The sequence below is a fragment of the Sus scrofa genome, chromosome 10 (genome assembly GCF_000003025.6).
Source record: "Sus scrofa isolate TJ Tabasco breed Duroc chromosome 10, Sscrofa11.1, whole genome shotgun sequence".
Lineage (NCBI taxonomy): Eukaryota > Metazoa > Chordata > Mammalia > Artiodactyla > Suidae > Sus > Sus scrofa.
In genome coordinates this window covers 39,088,817-39,114,014 of record NC_010452.4, presented here as the reverse complement: position 1 = coordinate 39,114,014, position 25,198 = coordinate 39,088,817, and the positions used below count along the sequence as shown (strand labels likewise).

The window sequence follows — 25,198 nt, the reverse complement described above, 5'->3', positions numbered from 1 at the left end:
TAATTTTCGAGGTGCCTTATTTACTTATACCAGCCTATGACATTTATAGGACATTAATGGCAGCTGCTTGGCATTTAAGTATATTTAACTCACATGAACATGCCATTCTTCCATATTTAAATTTCCATGAAACGGCTTCGCAAGAACTTTTCTGTAGTTCATATTCATTCTTCTTTTCAGTGGTCCTCAAGCTCTGGTATTTTTATTTTTAGCTAAGATCCTAAGAATGTTTGCTCCCTCTTTCCTTGCCTGTTTCTTTCCCCCCATGGGGCTGCACCGGCAGCATCTGGAAGTTCCTGGGCTAGGGGTTGAATCTGAGCTGCAGCTGCTGGCCTACACCACAGCCACAGCAGTGCAGGATCCCATCTGCATCTGTGACCTACTCCACAGCTCATGGCAATGCCAGATCCTTAATCCATTGAGGGAGGCCGGGAATCGAACCCATATCCTCATGGATACTGGTCAAGTTCGTTACCCACTGAACCACCACAGGAACTCCTGCTATTTCTTTATAATTGCTTTGCTTCATGTTCAGCGCCGTATTTTTCATATGTTGTGATGCCCACAGAAATACCCCCCCCCCAAGACTCACATGGTGTGGATCCTGTATGTCTAGCTCGGTAGCTGGCGGGGGGGGGGGGGGGGAATTGGTGTGTGGAGGTCCCAGCACAGGAGGAGCCTACATGCTCTGCGGAAAGAAGGAACTCAGCTCACCCTCCAGCAGACACCCAGCCGAGGGTGGTCCCAGGTCTCAGCCTGTCCCTGGACCTCTGGGTGGCTTCTAGATGGTACCATTGTCACTTTGATCCTGTTCAGCCCTTTGGTCCCGGGTGCTCTGCCACTTAGGTTGTTGTCCAAAAGCAAAGCCTTCAGCAGGCCCAGGCAGGACCCTCCCCATCCTCCTTCATGGCCAGATTCAACGTCCTGACCACAGCGCTCCGATTTAGTGGTTTGGGTCCCAGGGGTGACCACGTTGCTTCCATGGTGGGTCTGTCCCTTTGTCCCTGTTTCCCTTTAGAGATTGTGTAGCTCCAGTTACCTCTCAGGGCTGCTGTAAAAATAGATTAAAAATAACCAAAAATGTTTATAAAACCTCATCTCTGTGTCGACATATAATCAAATCATGCTCTGTTCTCTTTGAGGCAGGCCTGAACAAAGTACACTATGAAGGGCGGCAGAAACTAAGTTTACTTTAGTTTATAAAAGCTTATTATCCTACCGTAGAAAGAAAGAAAAAAATCCCACGTTAGTGTGAATAAGTAGTTTTTGATGACCTCCATCTGGATTACTATTTGTCACCCTATTTTCCCAAAGGGGAATTTAAAAAAATACAAGACTTCCAAAAATAAAAGGCTCCCACCATCACCTCAATATAGAACTGGGCCTACTTGTTTATTTTCAAAACAGAAAACACAGATCTTATAACAGCCTGTTATTACCAAAGCTGTTCCAATTAGAAGGAGGGTGATTTGATTATTCTGAAGTATTCTGTAGCATGTTACAGGGAAAACCTTGGCTTCCTGTGTTCTCCAATTTGTATTCGTAATGACTCTCCCTGAGTTTTACGTCATGACAGGGTCAAAACTGTAATATCTGGGGAAAGTAGTACAAGTAGAGTTTTACCCTCCAAACAAAAGTGTCTTAGGAGTTCCCGTCATGGCTCAGTGGTTAACGAATCCAACTAGGAACCATGAGGTTGCAGGTTCGATCCCTGGCCTTGCTCAGTGGGTTAAGGATCTGGCGTTGCCATGAGCTGCAGTGTAGATGGCAGATTCGGCTCGGATCCGGCATTGCTGTGGCTGTGGCCTAGGCGGGTGGCTATAGCTCTGATGGACCCCTAGCCTGGGAACCTCCATATGCTGTGGGAAGCGGCCTTATTTCTGAAGCACATTTTCCTAATACACGTGTTATATCTGCTGTTGATACAGAGGTAGACTTGAGAACTTGGTTCATTAAGTATGCCTCGAGATGGTTATTTGACCCTGGTTGGAAGTTTAGGAATCCATAGTGGTTTCTGAAAAGTACCAAAGAAATATGCCTTGTGCTGCTCCACCAGAGTGAACACCCAGGAATTCCAGTGTTCTGGAACTCTTTATGGACAGCAGTCCACGTCCAGTCCTCCCCGGGAGTGTGTCTCACGGGGCAGCCCTTTACCCTCGAAACACCAAGAGATGTGAGAACACAGGTTCCTTGACTGCATCTGTGACAGAGAGAGTCCCAGGCCCAGTAACCTGCCCTTTAGAGAAGTTCCCCCGTGGGTTTTATTCCCTTCTCTACACCATCCCAAGAAGATGGGCTAGGAGCTCCTCTGTGGCTCAGTGATAATGAACCTAACTAGTATCCATGAGGATGCAGGTTCGATCCCTGGACTCAATGGGTTAAGGATCCGGCATTGACATGACCTGCAGTGTAGGTTGCAGACTCAGCTTGGATCCCATGTTGCAGCCATGACCTCGGCTGCAGCTCCCATTCCACCCCTAGCCGGGAACTTCCATATGCTGTAGGTGGGGCCCTAAAATGCAAAAAAACAAAAACCAAAACAAAAAACAAACCCACAAACCAAGAAGATGGGTTAGAGGCTAAGCTGTGACAGTAGCAACCACGTAGGGGGTATAGCACTTCTGTGGAGCCTGGAGTGGCACCCTCGGCTAGTGAAGGTCGACTGGCAGCTTCGCTCCTCTCTCCAGGGGTCGTGACGCCACGGCCCTTGCGGTGTGCCAGGCTCTGTTTAAAGAGCTTATCACTGGGCACTGACTCGATCCTCACCGCAAGCCCAGGAAGTGGGTGTTACTGTCATCCTCGGTTTCTAGGTGAAGGCGCTGAGATTCGGTGCCATCAGCGACCCACCCTAGGGCCTGCTTCCCGTGGACCCACCACACTTTCCTGTGGTCCTAGGACACATCCTGTGTCTTCGACAAACTTGTATAAAAAGGGTGATGGTATCTGTAAAATGTTGTTGTCTTCTTCCCAAAGTGTAAGCCGCTTATCCCCGGCCCTCTTCTAGAAATTTCTCATATTCCACATTTAGGCGATGGTGGATTAGGATCTAGGTGCCATTGGAAACTAATCGATAGTTTGGGGTAAAGCTTTGTGGGCAGAATTTATGGTGGCATTCTTCCAGCAGAGGTTTTCAGGTTTTCTCATGGTCGGAACGGGACCTCAGGAGACTCTAGACCAGGGGAACCCCTAAACCATGGCCACCTCCAGCCACGGCAGGACCTTCTGCCTCATCTCCATGTCTACCTCCTTTTTAACTCCTGCCTTCAACACCACCAACAAAAATCTTCCCAGTTTTCATCTGAAAGTCCTTCCCCACCCTGGCTGAGACTTTAAATGACTGTTTCTGAAATGAAAAGCAGAATCACAGAACCTTTAAATGTAGACATGTGTGAACATCGAACACTGACAGGCCAAGTGCAGCCCTAACATTTCCGTGCATTGGGGACATCGAAATGGATGTGAAATGTCGGCGGAGCGCTGGTGATACTGCTCGTCTTATGTCTAAAATATGCTTCTTTGCTATTAATAAATACAGCAGATGAACTGTGAGGAGAGAACCTGTCATTTGCTCCTCTTCTGAAAGATCCAAGAAGTTGGCGAACGTCCTCTCTCTTATTGTGTCACTTCTGGTGTTAATGCGTTCAGACAGGTTTAACGGCAGGATCGCCTCGTCTGAAGTGTCATTGCCGGAGATGGTAATTTGAAAAGCATGGCCGTAATGTGAGCCAATTCGAAGATACACTACGGTTCAGATATCAAAGCAAAACCGCCTTGCGATGCTTTTTCAGAGATACTGAAGAGCTTAAAAAACACACGGATCAGCCAGACGTCCCAGCCAATTGCTAGATTATAACAAAGGCACATTTTCCCACTTAAAAGGCCCCCCCTTTTTTTTTTGCTGAAGAAGTTCATATTAGTACTTTGTAACCTAACACTCTTCAGCTATACATTTATTAAACAGGTTGACCGTCTAGAACTGCGGCCGTGGCAGCTGCTCAGTAGATCTCAGAAGAGAATTGGCCCTTTGCTACCGCAGGACTTAAAGGATGGATCCCAGTGCGGGGACACTGGGGCAGAATTGAAGTGTAACTAAGAATCAGAAAAAGTCTGTCCTGATTCCTGAACTAGTAGCCCAACTTGCATGTCGAAGGGACAATTTAATTAATTAATTAATTTATGTTTTTAACTCTTGTGACTGCACCTGCAGCCTATGGAAGTTCCCAGGCTAAGGGTGGAATCAGAGCTACAGCTGCCAGCCTCCGCCACAGTCATAGCAACACCAGATCCGAACCACATCTGCAATGGATCCTTAACCCACTGAGTGAGGTCAGGGATCGAACCTGCATCCTCATGGATACTAGTTGAGTTCGTAACCCATTGAGCCACAACAGGAACTTCTAGAAGGGGCAGTTTTTATAAAAAATTGATGCTGCTTGCGGTGGCAACATAGGGGCCCACAAAAGCTCTTTGTGTATAGGTAGGAAGTCCAAGACTTTAGCTAGAAACCTAGTTTTCATGGATGCAACATTTGGGGTAACCTCTCCAGTATCCCCTTGAGAAATTGAAGTAACAAAATCCATTAGCCACTTTAAGTTAGTGGAGATTCTTTAATGTGGCTCCAGTGCTCTTTGTCTTGGCATGTTACAGTTCTTTGGCATGAAATAGCATCAGAAAAGCCATTTTGTCTTTGAAGATAATAGATTCTGCACACTTAATCCATTAATCTGAGCTGATGGGCTCTGCCCAGAGTTAAAATATTTCATCCTTACATAATGGTTTTCGTAGCGAATCTCTGAACAATACTAATTTTTCTGGTGACCGCATTCAACCCCATATTTTAGATGTGAAAAAGTGAGAGAAGAGGTTAATTGTTTTTTAAATTTTACAAGGATATATGTAGTGCTTGGTATAGATGCTTAAGCTTTCTTCTAAGTGTTGTAGAAAATATGAAATCCCGTGGTCATCTTAAGACCCCTCTGAATCTAGTGTGATTAGCCCCACTTTATAGCTGAGAAAATTGGAGCCCAGACAGGTCGAGCAGATGGCCAGCCGTGGCCAGAGAGTCCATGGCAGGGCCGGGGTCCAGCTCCTGCCACCTGGCTCCAGGGTCTGGGCTCCAGCCACTGTCCCACACCGCTCTGTACCTCCCGCCGGACCACCCTCATGGCTAATAATGATGTGCTAAGAATAGAATTTTAACATTTCCAGACCCCCTTTCTGGTTCCTCACTTACAATTTCCTCCCCCTAGACTGCATCCTGATCTTCAAAGTGAAACTTCAGACAGCAGGTTTTCAACTTTGGGAAAGGGGACCCTCTGAGATCACAGAGGGATCTTGGTAGTGGGACTGCACAGGGTCACATGGCAGCCCGGACATTGAATCCCTCCGGAGGAAAAGGTGGAAAGGGGCGTTGAGCGCACTTGGAAACTCTGCTTATTTGAAAAGTGGCTTTCAGTTACAAAGCCTGCTTCCTATACCTTTAGTCCTTCAGTCCTCCAGGCGAGACCCCATGAGGTCAGAATAACCACGTGTTTTGGAGTTCCCGTTGTGGTGCACTGGAAATGAATCTGCCTCGTATCCATGAGGAGAGGGTTTGATCCCTGGCCTCGCTCAGTGGGTTGGGGATTCCAAATTGCCATAAGCTGAGGTGTAGGTCCCAGATGCAGCTCCGATCCCGCCTTGCTGTGGCTCTGGCATAGGCTGGCAAGTGCCACTCCAATTCCACCTGTAGCCTGGGAACTTCCGTATGCTGTGGCTATGGCCCTAAAAAGCAAAAAATAAAAAAATTAAAAAAAAAAACAACCCTGCATTTCACCAGAAAAACTGTACAGCTGGGCACGAATGAGGAGCCACCAGCCTCACGTTTTTACACCCTGCCCTGTATCAACAGTCATGGGAAGGCTCCACAGCTTCCTAGCTGACAAGGAGCCCATCAACACTATCAGCTTTATCTCCAGGCCCGGGTCCCCCTGGAACAAGGATGTTCTCTTTTGTGGTTGTTAACGGAGACATCAGCTCCCCCCACCCTGACCAGGGAACTCTTTGCTATTGGTCCAGAAGCGAGGGGTATGGTTTCTCATCTTGGTTTTTCTGGCAGGAGATAGGAGGACGCACTGATGGAAAGACAGCTGAAGGTGGGGCTCCTGTGGCCCCAGGGCACCCGGCACTGTCAGCAGCAGTGAGGGCAGAGGCAGCCCCTACGAGGTGGCAGGAGAAAAAGAATCCTTAGCCGGATGGTGGATGTCTTGGCTGGAGAAAACACTGGCTTAATCTTTGGAAAAGATGCTTCTTTGGAAAAGATATTTCTGAAATAATTTTTGGAAGCCACTCATTCTTTTAAGGCCCCAGGGTAAATAATTAGGCAGGAGATTGCAGAAAGGAAAAGAAAAAAACCAAAAAACACCAGCTTCCTCCCTGAAGGTGGGGTGGGCTTCATTTTAGAACGTTCCCTCTTTCCAAAGGCTCCCCCAGTCCTCCTGTGAGCAGTAGCCTTGGCACTTGGCACTCACCAAATTCTCACAACCACCTCTTCCCCTCACACTAAAGTTTTAGAGTGGAATTCACGTGTGGTTGCTGAGGGTACTGGCAAAAGCAGTTGAATCATCAGCAGATAAATTGTTTGGTAGGTTTTTTTTTTTTTTTTTTTCCTTCTTGTTTGAATCACTTAGGATGATTTATCTTTACTCATTCAGGAGCTCTAACTACCCCAAAGAGAGGATCCCCACAAATATTCCCTCTCAAGTGAGGCAGCACCAGCCGTCCAGGGATTACTTAGCGGTAATTCACTCTCGGTGATGGAAGGCTGATTACAGAGATCTCAAATCTCTTAAAGTGTCACTTTAATTAAAGTGTGAGGATGAGCTCAACAGAGCTTTCGATGCCTGTTCTGCGATTGGGACTGATTCTTGGCTGTTACGGGTTAAATCATGAGGGGCGGGGGAGACTAAAATACTAGCAAAAATTGGAAGTTCCCATTGGGCTCAGCAGTGACGAAGCCAGCTAGTATCCATGAGGATACAGGTTCGATCCCTGGCCTCACTCAGTGGGTTAGGGATCTGGCGTTGCCTTGAGCTGTGGTGTAGGTCTCAGACGCAACTCAGATCCTGCGTTGCTGTGGCTGTGATGTTGGCCGGCAGCTGCAGCTCTGATTCGACTCCTAGCCTGGGAACTTTTATATGCTGTGCGTACAGCCCTAAAAAGACAAAAAATAAATAAAATAAAATACTAGCAAAAAGTGCAGAAAAGGTCTTTACTAGGCTTTTAATAGGCTTTCTGTGCAAACAGTGCAGAAAAGGCCTCGCCATGGTCTATGCAGGTGGCTTTATCCACCAAGATCGCTCATTGATGAAATGCAGCAGTTAGAAGCGTAACCTCCGTAATCTAGAGCAGAGTCTCGCTGCCACCATTGCTTGAGTCCTTTGCAAGTTTCTCAAACCCTCTAAGTGACAGTGTCATTTGTAAATGAGGGCCGTGATCCTGTCTCCCAGAGTTATTTAAGTATTTTACCAGATAACATGCGTAGAGTTCCTGGCACAGTGACTGGCAGAAGAATAAGCATTCAATTGATGTGAGTCATTGTTATTTTAAAGATAACCCCTTCTGGTAACATTCGAGACTCTCAATATTCAAGTTTAAACTGAGTGAAGCTGGATTTTGAATTCTTTCAAGCTGTTTCTTTTTCACAGGCAGGAAAAAAAAAAACAACATTGCCACATCTGGGAAGGCCAAATGATAAATTAGTATCTTATTTATTAACAAAAGGGTAAGGAAAAAGTAGAAGTGGAGTGAAAAAGCAAGTTCTAAAATATATAAACCCCCTTTTAAAAAATGTATATAGGGAGTTCCCGTCGTGGCGCAGTGGTTAACCAATCTGACTAGGAACCATGAGGTTGTGCGTTCAATCCCTGCCCTTGCTCAGTGGGTTAACGATCCGGCGTTGCCGTGAGCTGTGTGTAGGTCGCAGACACAGCTCAGATCCCGAGTTGCTATGGCTCTGGCCTAGGTTGGCAGCTGTAGCTCTGATTAGACCCCTAGCCTGGGAAGCTCCATATGCCTCGGGAGCAGCCCAAGAAATGTCAAAAAGACCAAAAAAAAAAAAAAAAAAGAGTATATAAACTTGCTTTGGGAAGCCGTATAGCAAATATCAATGTGAGTTACCCCTAGATGCCCTTTATTTTTACACTTTTTCACTTTTACACTTTTTCCTGGATTTTCTGCAGCTAACCTGCCTTACTTATTAGAGAACAGCAACAAGTGCTGGGGGTTTTTGTTTCTTGGTTGGTTTTTTGTGTTTTTTTGTTTGTTTGTTTGTTTTGCCATAGTCTATCAGCAGCTTGATGTGGGAGCTGAGTTCCTGGGGCCAGGGATTGAACCAGACAGCAGTGGTGAAAGCACCAAATCCTAACCAAGAGACCACCAGGGAACTCCCAACAGATACTATTTTTATTTTTTTTAATTTTTTTGGCTGCACTCGTGGCATGTGGAAGTTCCCAGGCCAGGGATTGAACCCACGCCATGGCTGCGACCCGTGCCACAGCTGCAGCAACACCAGATCCTTAACCCACTGCACCTCAAGGGAACTTCTCAGAGACTATTTTTCTTTTTCTTTTTTCTTTTTTCTGCTTTTTAGGGCTGCACCTGTGGCATATGGAGGTTCCCGGGCTAGGGGTTGAATCAGAGCTGCAGCTGCTGGTCTGCACCGCAGCCACAGCAACTCGGGATCTGAGCTGCATCTGCAACATACACCACAGCTCATCGCAATGCTGGATCCTTAACCTACTGAGTGAGGCCAGGGATTGAACCCACATACTCATGGATACTAGTCCGGTTCTTACCACTGAGCCACAACAGACAACGGGAACAGGGAATCTCTTGGTCCGTCTGCTCTAAGATCCTGCAAATTTGGAGCGATTGGTATTTCAGAATCTTCAGTGAGGTTTTCTATCTGCCTGACTCACTAGACTCTTGTTCTTTTTCTCAGTTGTTCCAAGTATGTAAATAACTCCAGAAACTGATCTGGTGTCCCAGGGGCTCTCAGGACCTCTGAGATCAGAAACACTAAGCCCAGCTCGTCCACACCTGCTCTCTCCAGTAACAGTCTCAAACCCGCCAATTGTGAGAAGGCACAGTTGTTAAGCATCTGGAGCCCTTTGTCATTTTGATATAGGAAACATAATTTTTAGATTAATTAATTTAAAATACTCATTCTTTTTTGTCTTTTTGCTATTTCTTGGGCTGCTCCCGCGGCATATGGAGGTTCCCAGGCTAGGGGTCAAATCGGAGCTGTAGCCACCAGCCTATGCCAGAGCCACAGCAAGGCTGGATCCGAGCCGCGTCTGCAACCTACACCACAGCTCACGGCAACGCCGGACCGTTAACCCACTGAGCAAGGGCAGGGACCGAACCCGCAACCTCATGGTTCCTAGTCAGATTCGTTAACCACTGCGCCACGACAGGAACTCCCTAAAATATTCTTTCTTAATCTTAATTTTATTTACCTTTCAGTGGTACAAGTAGTATTTTGTGGGACAGTTAAAAACATTCCTGGACTTCCCATCATGGTGCAGCGGAAACAAATCTGACTAGGAACCATGAGGTTGCAGGTTCGATCCCTAGCCTTGCTCAGTGGGTTAAGGATCCGGCGTTGCCGTGAGCTGTGGTGTAGGTCACAGACGCAGCTCGGATCCCGAGTTGCTGTGGCTGTGGCCTAGGCGGGTGGCTATAGCTCTGATGGACCCTAGCCTGGGAACCTCCATATGCTGCAGGTACAGCCCTAAAAAGCAAAAAAATACAAAATTCAAAATAAAAAATAAAAACGTTTGGAAATCCTGTTGTGCATCAGAAACGAATCCTCCGAGGAACCATGAGATGGAGGGTTAGATCCCTGGCCTCAATCAGTGGGTTAAGGATTCAGCGATGCTGTGAGCTGTGGTATAGGTCACAGACTTGGCTTGGATCTGGCTGTGACGCAGGCGGGCAGCTGTAGCTCTGATTGGACCCCTAGCCTGGGAACCTCCATATGCCGAGGGTGTGGCCCTAATAAGCAAAAATAAATAAATTAATTAAAAATAAATAAATAAATAAATAAAAACATCCCTAACTTTAAGACTTACTGATTAAATTTGAAAAAAAAATCTCAGCACCAAAGATTTGGCCATATTTTGTCTCTTTTTATAACTAGAACTATCACCTCAGGAATATATAACAGAATTAATATTTCCAAATTGCATTTCTCAACCTTGAATGGACTTTGCCCCGAGGGCTTTGCTTGCACGTCTCCAGTTGCAGTAGAGCTGAATTTTCTTTATAATTGTTTCTCTACTTAACTTTATAAGGAAACACATGTCCAAACTGAGGATAGCCCCACTTTAAGTTTCAACATGGTTTGCGTTTTACAACATCCAAGATTTTCCTAACTCCACACCTCTTTTTTTTTTTTTTTTTATTCCTTTTCTTTTTCGGTCTTAAAACATGCTCTTTTGGCTGGTTCAGTACGTGGCTCCTGCCAGCCAGTTGCTTTTATGGTAATTGACAGCGTAGCTGATTTTTGGAACCTTAGGATCTAAAAAGGCATTTTAGCTCAAACTTGGGGGAGGCCGAGCCAAGCTACTTGCAGAATAAGAGATACAGCAGAGCCCACAGCAGGGCAGTCAGAACCTGGTCTGTGCATGTTAATTAACGGCAGGGAACGGGTGTTCTGGCTCAAAAAGACAATTTCCCTCCTTTCAGCAGTGTTCAGAATTCTTCCTTCTGCTGTCAGATTCTTTCTTGAGCTCCTGGGTGCCACTTCTTGGGGGCGGGGGGAAGCCAGCAAGGCCTCCTGTCTGCTGGAGTGACATGGAGGGGTGGTCCAGAAACCCACCACTCCTTAAACACTGACATTTGGCAGAAAAGACACAAAATAACTTGAACCAGATAAGCGCGGGCAAGGTTACACTGCAGAGGAAAAGCGCCGAGGAGAAAAACATTTTCCCACTTAACACAGTTGTTTAGGAGAAGTAGTGAATTGTAAATTTTCTGAGTTCTCCTCTCAAATGATCTCAGTTCTCTAAAGCAGCTGGGGCATTTCCCCAGACTTCATCTCAGCATCAGGAATAGGAAAAAAAAAAACAAAAAAAAAACCTCCCCAAAGTGCCAGACTTTATAGCCTTTGCTTTCCTACAAAAGCACAAATGTTTCAGAGTAAAAGGGCCCCTGTTTGCTATCTTCCTTTTGCTAGTTCTTCTGGGAACTGCTGCTCTGTAAGAGGTGGCTTTTGGAGGCCTAATGGCCCCATGACACCGGGCAGCCCACCAAAAATAGCAGCGGGAAAACCTTGCCCTTCTAACACCAGCTTGTGTTTTGCACCAAAACCACCCTGGGCAGGAGACCCCCAAAAGCAGTCAGAGTCCGCGCTTCTTGGTTTGAAATCTTTGACCTTGAACTTTATTACGTGCTGTTTTAGCCTTGACGATCGACAGAGAAGCAAACTGTTTCTTGTCTCCATTACTCTCTATGAAGCCTTTCTTCTGTGGCTGGGGAAGGACCCTGCATCCATACCAGTGACCCTGAACATGCCTGTCTGCCTTAGAAATAAAATACAGGATCCGTCTGTGTTGTGAGGACATTGTTGAAATTCATGGAAACTAATTAAGAATACGGGAACCGGGGATCGGGGTCTGTTTTTACACTTCAAAGGTATTTTCATAGGCACCAAACTGTAAAACACATAGAACCCCAAGAGTAAGCAGAGTTTTATAATTTCACAGTTGGCCGGGGTAAACTTGGTTCTTGGTGGACTGACTCCAGGAGGCAGACTCAGGGAGTACTCAGCAGCGTCCGGCCCACCGCGGGGCTGCAGGACGTACAAGGCCCCTCTTCATCTTAGAGAGAAGCTCTTGGGGGGCTTGGCAGGGCCTTGATGTCTTCCTCCCATGTGCAGGCTGGCTGGTCACTCGCTACAGAGCAGACAGCCACAGGTGGAGGCACGACAGTCTCTCCGTGACCCCCCAGACGGGGAGTCTGACTCCAGCCCCAACCAGAGCATCAGTTACAGGGTCTCTTCTAACTTTTGTTATTTCCCTAATATCAGGGAAGCTTGTGGAACTTATTCTTGCTTTTGCCAACGCTTTGCATTGAATAAATATCTCCATAACCTCTTGCTTCACTTTGGCAACGGAATTGTTGCAATTGGTGGGCAGAATGGAGTGAAGGCCTAACTCAGTTTCTTTTTTTTCCCCCCGTCTCTGTAAAATGACCAGTGTCGCTGGCTTTTCTCGTCCTAAGCAAAGGCACTGACTTATTCTCTGTTCTGGTAGCCCCCATCTCTATCCCCCCGGAGTGAGGATTTGCAGATCATGGCACCAAATGACGACAGGCTTCACGGACACAGCGGAGAGGGAGACGCGAGATCCAGTCCCATGTGGTGGCACTCACGCTGAATAACCTAACATGCTTGGCATGGTACCTGGCACGTGGGAGCAGTGTGTCAACTTGAGCTAGCAGAGTTCTGCCGGTTCCGAGTTGTCATTCTTTTCCCACCATTTACATAAGTAATAGAATAATTCCAAAATGACCAAGCAGCAAAAGTGTAACTAACCAGAGTTCCCATCATGGCGCAGTGGAAACAAATCCAATTAGGAACCATGAGGTTGCGGGTTCGATCCCTGGCCTCGCTCAGTGGGTTAGGGATCTGGTGTTGCCGTGAGCTGCAGTGTGGGTCGCAGACATGGCTCGGATCTAGCGTTGCCGTGACTGTGGTATAGGCCGGCAGCTGTAGCTCTGATTGGACCTCTAGCCTGGGAACCTCCATATGCCTGGGTGCAGCCCTAAAAAGACAAAAAAAAAGTATAGCTAACCATTCAGGCCGACCTGGCCAGAGCTCCATAGATGACAGTCCAGCGGCTTACAGATCCAGTTATTTTTCCAAAGAGCCCAACAACAAAAGGAGACCAAAGGACCTAACATTTATGGTGTTGTTTAGGTTAACGCACGTATTTTTCATAACCCCCTTGACATTTATTCACTAGGTCACAGGTAGCGGTTTTTATTTATTTATTTATTTTTTAGGGCCACACCTGTGGCATATGGAAGTTCCCAGGCTAGGGGCTGAATCTGAGCTGCAGCTGCCAGCCTACACCACAGCTCACGGCAACGATAGATCCTCAACCCACCCAGGGAGGCCAGGGATCGAAGCCACGTCCTCATGGATACCAGTGGGTTTGTTATCACTGAGCCACGACGGAAACGCCTCTGTCGCTTCTCGGGGATGTTTGTGGCTGTTGATGATGGCAGTGGAGGGAGTGACTGAAGCACTGTGTGTTGGAGTCTCAGAGGCTGCGGGGGCCCCAGCCCCACTCTGGTCCTTACCGCCTGTGCCTTGCTGGGAGCTCCTCTTTACCCTCTGTACAGCTTTCCCTCCAGCACGTCCATCTTTGTCTTCCCACTACCTCGTTCCTTTGGCCAAAGGAGCTCCTCAGAGAGATTTAAAATCCAGATCAAGGACCCACTTAACATCCTTTATAACAACATAAAACCATAAAACACATTGACATGAGTGTTCTGAGTGATGGAGCAAATCTAAGCCAAAGGTGAAAATGCACGAGCAGAGGCTCAACCTAACTTTCAAGGCTCACAGTGGCAGGAATGCAGGGTCCATGTGGAGCTTGACGACCAGGGCTGCTTATTCTAATAAGCCAGGCATCCCTGGGTCTGGGAGTCATCTGCCAACCTGCCAGAGGGGACTGTTTGCCAGGCCTTTTTCCGAAATGAAGGTTGGATCCCCATGAAATCATAGACTCTTGAGCCACAGGCACCCCGCAGATGAGCTGGGAACCCCGTTATCTTATAGTCCAGGGAGCTGCACCCCAGACCACATGGGGCACTGTGACTCACCCAAAGGCACAGGGCAGGGAGCAGTGGGGCAAGACGGGAACCTGGCCCCAGACACCATCACTCTTTCCCGGCACCTGCCCTCCTCACCAAAAGGAGGATCTGGAGTTCCCGTCGTGGCGCAGTGGTTAACGAATCCAACTAGGAACCATGAGGTTGCGGGTTCAGTCCCTGCCCTTGCTCAGTGGGTTAACGATCTGGTGTTGCCGTGAGCTGTGGTATAAGTTGCAGATGCTTTGGATCCTGTGTTGCTGTGGCCTTGGCATAGGCTGGTGGCTACAGCTCCGATTTGACCCCTAGCCTGGGAACCTCCATATGCCGCGGGAGCGGCCCAAGAAATGCCAAAAAGACAAAAAAAAAAAAAAAAAAGGAGGATCCATGTCTCAGAATACATTAACCTCAGATTTTTGCGCATTTCTGAAAGCCACTTTTTATTCTTGATTACCTGTTCTCGTCTTCTTCCTGCTTCTTTGCAAAGAGATTTTTCTCACGTCTTTGTAAAAAAAAAAAAAAAGCATATAGCCCATTTTCAATCATATTTCCTAATGAACTCTTATTCCTGGTAATGAATGATGAAGGGCCTGAGATGGAAAAAGAAAGCCAGAAAGAAAAGTAATCAGATGTTTGCTTCTCTTCACAGACCCTCTGGAAAATGGATCCAATAAGGGTGACAGGTGAGCGGTATATTTTTATTTGCCCCGTGTGCGTTTCCTCTATGGTCCTTTCTCCGTGCGCTACAGTGAGTTTGATCGTTTTTGTGTTTTGTTGTTTCCTGTTCTGCTTGAATCCAGTGCAGCTAATAGAAAGGGCCCGAGCAAGGATGACACATACTGGAAGGAGATCAATGCGGCCATGGCCTTAACAAACCTCGCACAGGGAAAAGAGCAGCCGCAGGGGACCACCAGCTGCATCATCCAGAAGTCATCCCACATAGCAGAAGTAAAGACAGTTAAAGTGCCCCTGGTTCAGCCGTTTTGAGAGTCTGTCGCTTTGCAGATCTACGGCCCTTCTTCACGTCAGTGGTTTTTCATAAACCCTCATCCTAAGAGCTGGAGCAGGAGGGAACACGACTCCCTTGCAAACCTCTCCTTATTTTTAATCGTCCTAAATATATCATTTAGTGGCTTCTTAAAAGACGTATAAATTATAAAACCTCACTTTAATCAAAACTATGAACTTATTTTATGTTAACGCCAAGTATGCATAAAATGTCTGCATTGCCGTTCCAATAAAGTGCCTTGCTTTCCCCAAAATAAGCTACAACGTGGGCATAGTAGAGCAGCTGTGCCTCAAAATGACACCACCACATTGCTTCTTAGACTGTGGGTGCCTCTCCAGATGGACCTACTCATGCCAGGACTGAACCCGTACTTGCTGAAAGCCCTTAAAATGTATTCAGTAATTCACGTTAAAACTTAGAAATCTAGTCAGCCTACAGAAAACGTTCCTTTAAAAAACAACTTTGGCAGTATTTAAAATCGTGCAGTGTGCTTTGCAGAATGACAGTGAGAACTCTTTGCAGGTATCTTGCCTGCATATCTGGAAGGTTACAACTTCCGAAACGAAAGGCATGGGAATCATGTAATGTATACGTTCAAGAAAAATGGCAATGGATATGATCAGAAAAAAAAAAAGGTTTCCGCACTGCTGGAAAACACTACAATGCTCTCTAGAATGAATTTGGATTTTCTTTTTCTCACATTTTGCCGAAGTTTTAAAAAAACTTTACCATCGAAATAACTCAAAATTTTCCCATGTAAAACTCAATCTACAGTTGAGTGTAAAAATATAATCCTGTTTGCATCAGAGTTCAGTATTTTGGGTTTTTTTATATTGGAAACGTTTTCATATGGAATGGCTAAGAACCTCTTATTTGGCTCATTCGAATTACACTTGCTGGTCGACAGTGTATATTGCATTGAGAACAAGGCAATAAAAGAAATGTATCTTTATGTGAATATACCTATACACACAAAATTGATTTTTAAATTTAAAACATACGGAAAACAAAACATTGAACAGTCTCTGAATTTTGCCAAGTAGGACATTAAGGTAAAAATTAAATGAAATCATGCATGAAGAGAAATAAGAACATTTTTTGTTTCTGAATTAGACTGTCATTGAGTGAGAATAATCAATATCAAAAAGAAGATCTTTTTTGATCAGACATTAATATTCTGATCAGCTTGGGGAGACTTGAAATTTGAATAAACAGTAAAGATGCCAACCATAGCAGAGTATTTGTGCTCAGAGAAGGAAGAAGGATTTGACTCTTTTATGGTGGGATGTTTTTTCTGGGTATGTAATCTATTTTGTAAAAAAAATTCTTTTAAACTGGAAAGCATTTTTGTGAGCGTGAATGAGAGCCAACAGTGCAGCCAAGTGGTGGACATTTTTCTTTATTTTGCAAAATGCTTTTAAAACCAAAGGCTGCTCTCGTGGATATACGGACAATATCAGTCTTGATATAAATGGTAGGACAGTTTTTCATGTAACATAGCATTGGGGGACTGGGTTTATTTAGTGTCATGAAAATAATTTGATACAAAAATATTTTGTATATATATATATTTTTACTTTGTTTTCTAAATTGCTGTTTGCAGTAAGAGTAAGTGCAAAGCAAGATATGTAAGTTATGACTGTATGATCAGATGAAGTATGCGTTCTTTTGGTTTACATCCTTAAATAGCTACAGATCCATGATAAAAACTTTGGACTCTTTATAAAACAATGTTGCCAAAGTGTGATCATGTCAGTGCCAACGAAAGACAAGTACTTCACTCTTTTTCATACTATTATAAGTTATTCTAGTATTAAATATTTTAATAAAACTGTCTTTGTTTTGACATATTTCAGTTAGATGAATGGATGCTGATTGGTTTTCATTTGAATTAGTCATAATTCATTTTTGCCATCTTTTCAGAAAGAATCAGCAAATTTTTTCTATGTTAGAAACCGTGGATGGCAAGCCAATATAGGACAGCCTGTCACATGATTTTTTTCTTTCTTTTTTTTTTTTTTTTTTTTTTTTTTTTTTAAATACCAAAGCTTGGAGTCTGGCCTGTGAACACATGGAGAAGATTTTATAATTAGCACATCCTTGGCAATATCTCCAATTGCAATTACTGTTAATTTATTTTTTTCTTTTGCTGCTTTAACATTTTCTGGAAATTAAAGTCCCCTCAATCCTTGAAAAGAATCTCCAACAATGCTGAGTCAGCAGCTGAGACTCTAACTCATAATTTATGTTGTAGAGAAATAGAATTACCTCTGTTCTTTGTTTTGCCATATGTAATCATTTTAATGAAATTAATAACTGCCAGGGGTTCTTGACAGATTTAAAATAAAAGTTAATTTCTAGACCTCAATGATCATATGAATTCTGTTTTCCTTTGAGGGTTGACCAGGTGGAGAGAGAAGCAGAACAGAAGGGCCCATTATGTGCCATAATTCTCCGCAGGTCAGTCCAGGGTATGATATGGGAGCACTGCATTTGTGTTAGGGTTGAATTTCATCACCTCGGACCACCAACCCACCTTTTAAGAGCCAAGGGAAAGAAAGTGTGATGCGAACTGTTAAAATACATAACTTTAAAATGAACATTTTCGGAGTTCCTGTCGTGGCCTAGTGGACATGAATCTGACTGCTCTCCATGAGGACATGGGTTCGATCCCTGGCCTCGCTCAGTGGGTTAAGGATCCGGCATTGCCGTGAGCTGTGGTGTGGGTCAAAGATGCGGCATGAATCTGGCGTTGCTATAGCTGTGGCATAGGCCAGTGGCTACGACTCTGATTCCACCCCTCACCTGGGAACCTCCGTATGCCGCATGCGCAGCCCTAAATAGACAAAAAAGTAAAATAAAATAAAATGAACATTTTCATGAAATACCTTCTTCCAGTAGCTAATACAATACACACTCTTACCGTGGGCTACACCCTGGCAAGAACCTTAGCTGCGAGGCTGGACAGAGGTGTGTTTGCATCCCAGCTCAGCCACTCACTCCCCTGGGGCCCACCCTCAGCCCCTCGTCCCTTCAGCTGCTTCACACGCAAGGCGTGAAGGTGTACAGTTTACTGCAAAGGTTTAGAGATAATATACAGTACAGAAAGTGCCCACCGCAGTGCTTGGCATGTAATAGGAGCTCAATAAATGAAAGTTATTACCACATAATTTTAATTCCCCGATATAGGGTTTATGTGCAAGAAAGTCAAACATAAATGGAATATGAGATGTGGGTTGTTTAATAACGAGCCTTGGAAAAGGAAAGCTGACTGGCGTGAAGGACTGCTGTGAAATATTAAAAGTTGGTATCAGAGTTAGACCTTCAAGGAAGCTGCTTTCTTTTTTCTTTTTTTTTTTTTTTCTTTTTCTTTCTGTCTTTTTGCCTTTTCTAGGGCCACTCCTGTGGCATGTGGAGATTCCCAGGCTAGGGGTCCAATTGGAGCTGTAGCCACAGCCTACACCACAGCCACAGCAACACCAGATCCTTAACCCACTGAGCAAGGCCAGGGATCAAACCCGCAACCTCATGGTTTCTAGTCAGATTCGTTAACCACTGAGCCACAATGGGAACTCCAAGGAATCTGTTCTCTTATCATTACTTTGAACTTCCTGGAGAAGAACTTAAAGCAGAGCAAAGCTAGGGAAAGACAGACATGTCCATGGAGGACACAGCGTGTGCCATGGCTTCCTTCATTCATACCAACAAGAATCGCCTATTTATCCCGCTTGATCCTGTTCAAGATGACTCAGAACTCAAGCTGCTGGCGGTGCTCTGCCCGCTCCAAGTAGCAATGTTTAACAAACAGTGGCAACAGCCATGGTTTGCTTTAAAACTCATCCAGCCCAATGGCATAACATCATGCAAATAAACACAGAGAATAAGAGCAAGCTCCCCAGACTCTTCTGTCTGGGGCGGCTTAGGCCGGCCATGCCTTGGAAGGCAACACGGGCTGGTGGAAGAATTGGGCTGGCACAACCTGGCCGTGCCTCTTCACTCCCGAGTGGCTTTGGGGAATAAGCATAAGCCTTTTGTACGTAGTGTTGCATCTATAAAACTTGATCTAGGAAATTTACCTACTGCAAAGGTCTGTTGTGAGGATTAAGTAAGACGGTGGATACAAAAGTGCTTTGCAAGCCGCATGGTACTGCACAAATGTTAACAATTATTAATGTGTTCCAGGTGACTCTGAAAGGCCTAATATCCCGTAGTTTTTGGCAGTATGAATTGTGGTTTCCATGAAGCATGTAGGACCCCTAGATTTTGACAAAGACGCGTTATAATCGACTATCTTTGGGCTTTTTGAGCACAAAGAGTCTTTTGGGTCTGTACTTCTTTGTAACAGGATCAGCATTAGATGACTGATTGTCACACTGAAGGGATGGAGTCCTGACCTCACCGCTCCCCAGCTTTGAGACCCATCCTAGAGATGTGGCTTGGGAGGTGTGTGCATGGACCATAATAAACTTTTTTTTTTTTTAAGTGAGAAAAACCGATTTCTGTGTGTGGAAAAACAAGCTGATGTGTTGTTCTCACTTCTTTACACAAGTGACTCCATGAAAATTCATCCCACGTTAAGATTGCCTCAGGAAGTCTTCTGAAACAAATTTCAGCCCAAAGCCAGTTTCTGGAAATGCGATCTACAGTGAGCCTAATCCGTGGCTTTTAAATAAATGTTTCAGTTCATGTTTTAAAACATTATAAATGTAACTTCGTTGTAGAAACGCAAGCAGTGTGGACAGACGCGAGATAGAGGGCCCTATCTCCAGTCTGATATATAGCCGGTCGGGCAATTCCACATCCCAGAGGTAACCATGGTTTCCAGGGTCTCGTGTGTGCTTCCAGGCACTCTGGGCACAACCTCGCACTTCTGTATCCCTACCTCTTCCTATGTTCACACCACTTTGCAACATTTTCCCACTCCATCCTGGGTGTGAGGGTTTATCTTATGCAGTCTCTATACACATGCAGTGACATAGACGGTATCTATACTCACGGTAACATATACCATAGCTATGCACATAGGAAGATTTCCTTATTTTAAATGTGGGCGGAGTTCCCTTCGTGGCACAGCGGAAACGAATCTGACTAGGAACCATGAGGTCGAGGGTTTGATCCCTGGCCTCTCTCAGTGGGTTGAGGATCCGGTGTTGCCATGAGCTGTGGCGTAGGTCACAGATGCAGCTCAGATCTGGCGTGGCTGTGGCTGTGGCTGTGGCATAGGCAGCAGCTGTGACTCTGATTGGACTGGGACCCTCTGTATGCCGCAGGTGTGGCCCTAAAAAAAAAAAAAAATGAGGGCATAGGATTTGGAATTTGGATTATTAAATTGATCCAACCAGTACCCCTCATGGACTTCTGAATTCATTCCTATTTTCAGTTGTTATAAACTCGTGCTATTCAAAGTGCTGTTTCGCACTGAGACAAGGAATTTGCACCAAAATACAAGCCAACATCCTGCTTCCTTAATCTAGAGTCTTTTGAGTTCCTGTGGTGGCTCAGGGGTAAAGAACTCAACTGGTATCCATGAGGATGTGGGTTCGACCCCTGGCCTTGCTCAGTGAGTTAAGGATCTGGCTTGCCGTGAGCTGTGCTGAAGGTCACAGATGCGGCTCAGATCTGGCGTGGCTGTGGCTGTGGCATAGGTTGGTGGCTACACTCCAATTAGACCCCTAGCCTGGGAACTTCCATATGCTGCACATGCGACCCTAAAAAGAAAAAAAAAGTGGTCCCCTGAACTTGTAGTGGCCTAAGAAGTGTAGTCGATTGACGTTCGGGCTCCTCATATCCAGGCAGACTGATAACAAGTGGTCATCGTGGTAAACAAACGTCTTTGAGCAGGGAACATTCTTGTGTATGTATGTCTGCAGCCACTTACACATCTATGGGATAGATACAGAAATGGAATTAATGTTTCAAACTATAGCACATTGAATTTTAAATTCCCACTTAAATAAAATTTTTAGTTACTTTTTTTTTTTTCCGGGCGGCACCTGCAAACCCTGCCCGCAGATACTCACATTTACCAGGTGGCTACTAAAATCACAGGGAATGATTTTATTGTTCCATTAGCCAAATAATTGAGAAAAAAAAGTCAGACATTGAATATGACTCTACTCAATATTAACAATATCTCTCAGCATTTATATTGTGGTATCACCCACGATACTGATAAAAAATTTTTTTCTAGCTTAAATAAATTCTTGATTTTCACCTTCTGAGATGTTGCAGTGGATATAGGTGTTTCAAAATATCATAGACAAAGACAGTGGCATGAAACAGAAAGGATTTGGTCCAGCCACTGCTGTGAATTTATTTCCACATAAACTCACCAGTCCAATATTAGACTAACATTTTTTTTTGCTTTCTAGGGCCACACCTACTGTATAGGAAGTTCCCAGTCTAGGGGTTGAATCAGAGCTACAGCTGCTGGCCCACACCACAGCTCACAGCAATGCCAGATCCTTAACTCACTGAGTGAGGCCAGGGATTGAACCCGAATCCTCACTGAAACTATGTCCGGCCCTTAACCCACCGAGCCACAACTGGAACTCCTAAATTACCATTTAAAAGTTTTACCTTTTTACACTTCTAACAGTAGGATGTGTGTGTCTGTTTTTCCCCAACTTGGTCAAAACACTGAGTATTATTAAATTTTTTGATACTTGACAATATGGTAAGTAAAACAATCATATCTCATTGCTTTAAGTTATACTTTATAAAAATGAGTGACATTGTGCGTAAGCGTATTGGCCCTTGGTATTTCTATTCAGTGACTGCCTGCTTATGTCTGCCCGTCTGTCTGTTTTTCTTTCTTTCTTTTGTTCATTTGCTCGCGATTTGTATGAGCTCTTTGTGTATTTAAAACCTCAGGACCTTGTCTGTCATGTAGGTTGCAAATATTTTCCCAGTTTGTAATATATTTTTACTTTAACTATAATATTTTAAGTTCCCATCATGGCACAGCGGAAACGAATCTGACTAGCATCCATGAGGACGCAGGTTCGATCCCTGGCCTCGCTCAGTAGGTTAAGGATCCAGCATTGCCATGGGCTGTGGTGTAGGTCGCAGGCGTGGCTCAGATCCTGGGTTGCTGTGGCTGTGGCATAAGCTGGCGGCTACAGCTCCGATTGGACCCCTGACCTGGGAACCTCCATGTGCCACCGGCATGGTCCTAAAAAAGCAAATAATAATAATAATAATATTTTAAAAATTCAGAACCTTAAACATCATATGTGCATATACATAGGCTGTATAAGAGGATATGACATGTCTTTGGTCATCATAGAAACTGTAGCTCTCAAGCCAGACTGCTGAGGTTCAAATTCTGTCTCTTCTGCTTATTAGCACTTCAGTCTTAGACAAGACCCTTAACCTGTTTCCTCATTTGTAAAATAGGAATCATAATAATGCATCCTTCCCAGCATTATGAGGATTAAATTGTTATCATATGCAAGAGCAACAGAACCTGGTACGTAGTTAGCAGCAAGACTGTAAAAAGATTCATCCAACTTTTCTGCTACTAGTTTTTGGATTTATTTTTGTATGTTTAAATTGTGTATCTATTGGCAAATTATTTTGGCATTAAAAGCAAGCTGGGCAGTCCTAAAAATTAAATACTTAGGTATAAATCTAACCAAGTACATATAAGACCTATATGAGGAAACCCACAAAATTCTGAGGAATGAAGTCAGAGAACAAAGAAGAATTAAATAGATGGAGAGATTTCCGTGTTAATGCTTGGAAGGACTCAATGCTGTCAAAATGTCAGTTCTTCTCAACTTGACCTATAGATTTGACCCAGTCCACACCAAAAACCCACCAAGTTCTGTTGTGGATATCGACAAACTTTCTAAACTTTGTATGGAAGCAAGAGACCCAGAGTCACCAACGTAAAATTGAAGAGCACACCCGCCTTCAGGGCAACGAAGAACCCGCAGTCGTCACGGCGGTGAGGTGTCAGGCAGAGGACAGGCACAGTCAATGGTGCGACAGAACAGATCACACAAATCCAGTCAAACGATAGCAAAGTGGCAAAGGCACTATAAAGGAGAAAAAAGAGTCTTTTCAACAAATTGTGCTGGCATTTTTCACTCATTCACAAAAAGTAATTCAAACTGGATCATAGATCTGAATGTACGACGAAAAAATTCCTAGAAGAAAGCACAGGGGAAAACCTAGATGACCTTGGGTATAGTGATGGCTTTTTTTTTTTTAAGTTTTTTAGGGCCGCAGGTGCAGCATATATACCCAGGCTAGGGTTGAATCAGAGTTGCAGCTGCGATTTAAGTTTTAGTGGCTGATATCAGTGTAACATCCATTAACATCTACCAGCAGGACCTGAGAGATCTAGTTCCTCCGCAAAGTTTGTGCAGTAAATGTTTTCAAAATGTTTTAGCCATTATGGTAGAGCTGCAGAGGCATCTCATTGTGGTTTGAATTTGTGTTTTTAATATTAACTCTTTTTCTTTGTTTTTTGCTTTTGTGTTTTTTATTTTTTTATTATAGCTGACTTGCAGTGTTTTATTACAGTTGATTTACAGGGTACAGCAAAGTGACCCCATTTTATGCATACATATATATATACACACACATTCTTTTTCTCATAACATCTTCCATCATGTTCCATCACAAGTGATTGGATATAGTTCCCTGTGCTATGCAGGAGGACCTCATTGCTTTTCCACTCTAAATGCAATAGTCTGCATCTAACTCCAAAATCACAGTCCCTCCCATTCCTTCCTCCCTCCCCCCTTGGCAACCACAAGTCTGTTCTCTATGTCCATGAGTTTGTTTCTGCTCCGTAGATAGGTTCATTTGTGCCGTATTTTAGATTCCACATATTAGTGATATCATGTGGTATTTGACTTTTTCTTTCTGACTTACTTCACTTAGTATGAGAGTCTCTGGTTCCATCTATGTTGCTGCAAATGGCATTATTTTGTTCTTTTTTACGACTGAATAGTATTCCATTGTGTATCTGCACCACATCTTCTTCATCCATTCATCTGTTGCTGGACATTCAGGTTGTTTCCATGTCCTGGCTATTGTGAATAGTGCTGCAGTGAACATAGGGTGCATGTATGTTTTTGAATGAAAGTTTTGTCTGGATAGATGCCCAGGAGTGGGATTGCTGGGTCAGATGGTAGTTGTTCAAGAAGGGTTGTTGGGATGGGCAGCCACAGTCCCTGGAAGCTCCAGTCCAGGGATCCAGAACAACACCCTGCTCCTCTGCCTTCCCAACCTGCTCCTCTCTCCAGGATGGGCAGGGGCAGAAGTGGCTCCTAGTGAAATATGGGACATGTCTGAGCTCATTTCTCTGTTCAATTGGCTCAGGTTAGCAAGTGCAAACTAGGTCATTGTTTTCCTCTCTCTTTTTTTTTAGGCCTGTCTCACTTCTAATCCATCTTCCCTCCTTCCTCCCTCCCTCCCTCCTTCCTTCCTTCCTTTCTATGTCGCGACCATGACATATGAAAGGTCCTGGGCCAGGGATTGCGTCTGAGCTGCCACACTGGTGACCTACACTGCAGCTGTGACAATGCCGAATCCTTTAACCCACTGAGCCAGGCTGGGGATTGAACCCATGCGTCTGCAGTGACCAAAGCTGCTGCAGTCAGATTCTTAACCTACTGCATCACAGTGGGAACTCTGTAGTCCATTTCTCTGGTTTTTGTTTTTGTTTTCCCCTTGTTTTTTTTCCCCCTTTCTTTTTAGGGTGCATTTGTGGCATATGGCAGTTCCCAGACTGGGGGTTGAATCAGAGCTGCAGCTGCCAGCCTACACCACTTCTGCCATCTGTATGGCAACACCTGATCTGAGCTTCATCTGTGACCTACGCTGCAGATCTTTAACCCACAGAGCAAGGCCAGGGATCGAACCCCGCATCCTCATCAACACTATGAGCCACAGCGGGAATTCCACAGTCCATTTCGTGCTAGGAGAAAATAAGTCTTGCAGCCCCACTTGTAGTTCTACGTTATGAAACTAGACACCCCTCAGGATTTTCCCCTTTTCCTGTGGTCTGCTTAAGACCCAAGCCCTCGTCTTTCTAAGTAAGGGATTATTCACTGGCTATTTTAGGGGTTTTGTTTCACTTTGAGAGCAATCTTTTCCCCACTTGAGATGTCAAGGGGTGGGCATCCCCACTCACGCCACCCCTCCAGGGGGCACATGACAGACAGTCCTCATCTTCTGTGGTTGGATCCAAGCCCAGGTTCACCAGTGATGGAACCACCCTCTGCTTTTCATCTCATTGGTCTCGCGGCGCCTCTGGCAAAGGGAGTGGAATAAATAAAACTCTGTACGGTCATCTTCTCCCAGACGTCTCAG

At 44.8% G+C, this 25,198-nt stretch overlaps 1 protein-coding gene across 1 annotated transcript in view; it reads left to right on the top strand.

Moving 5' to 3' along the window:
- MKX (mohawk homeobox) overlaps positions 1-17,237 on the top strand; it is a 76,607-nt gene extending 59,370 nt beyond the window's left edge. The window contains exons 6-7 of the mRNA XM_021064711.1: positions 14,510-14,543; positions 14,661-17,237. Coding sequence (XP_020920370.1) covers positions 14,510-14,543; positions 14,661-14,847 — 221 coding nt within the window. The 3' untranslated portion in view covers positions 14,848-17,237. The remainder of the gene's footprint in view (positions 1-14,509; positions 14,544-14,660) is intronic.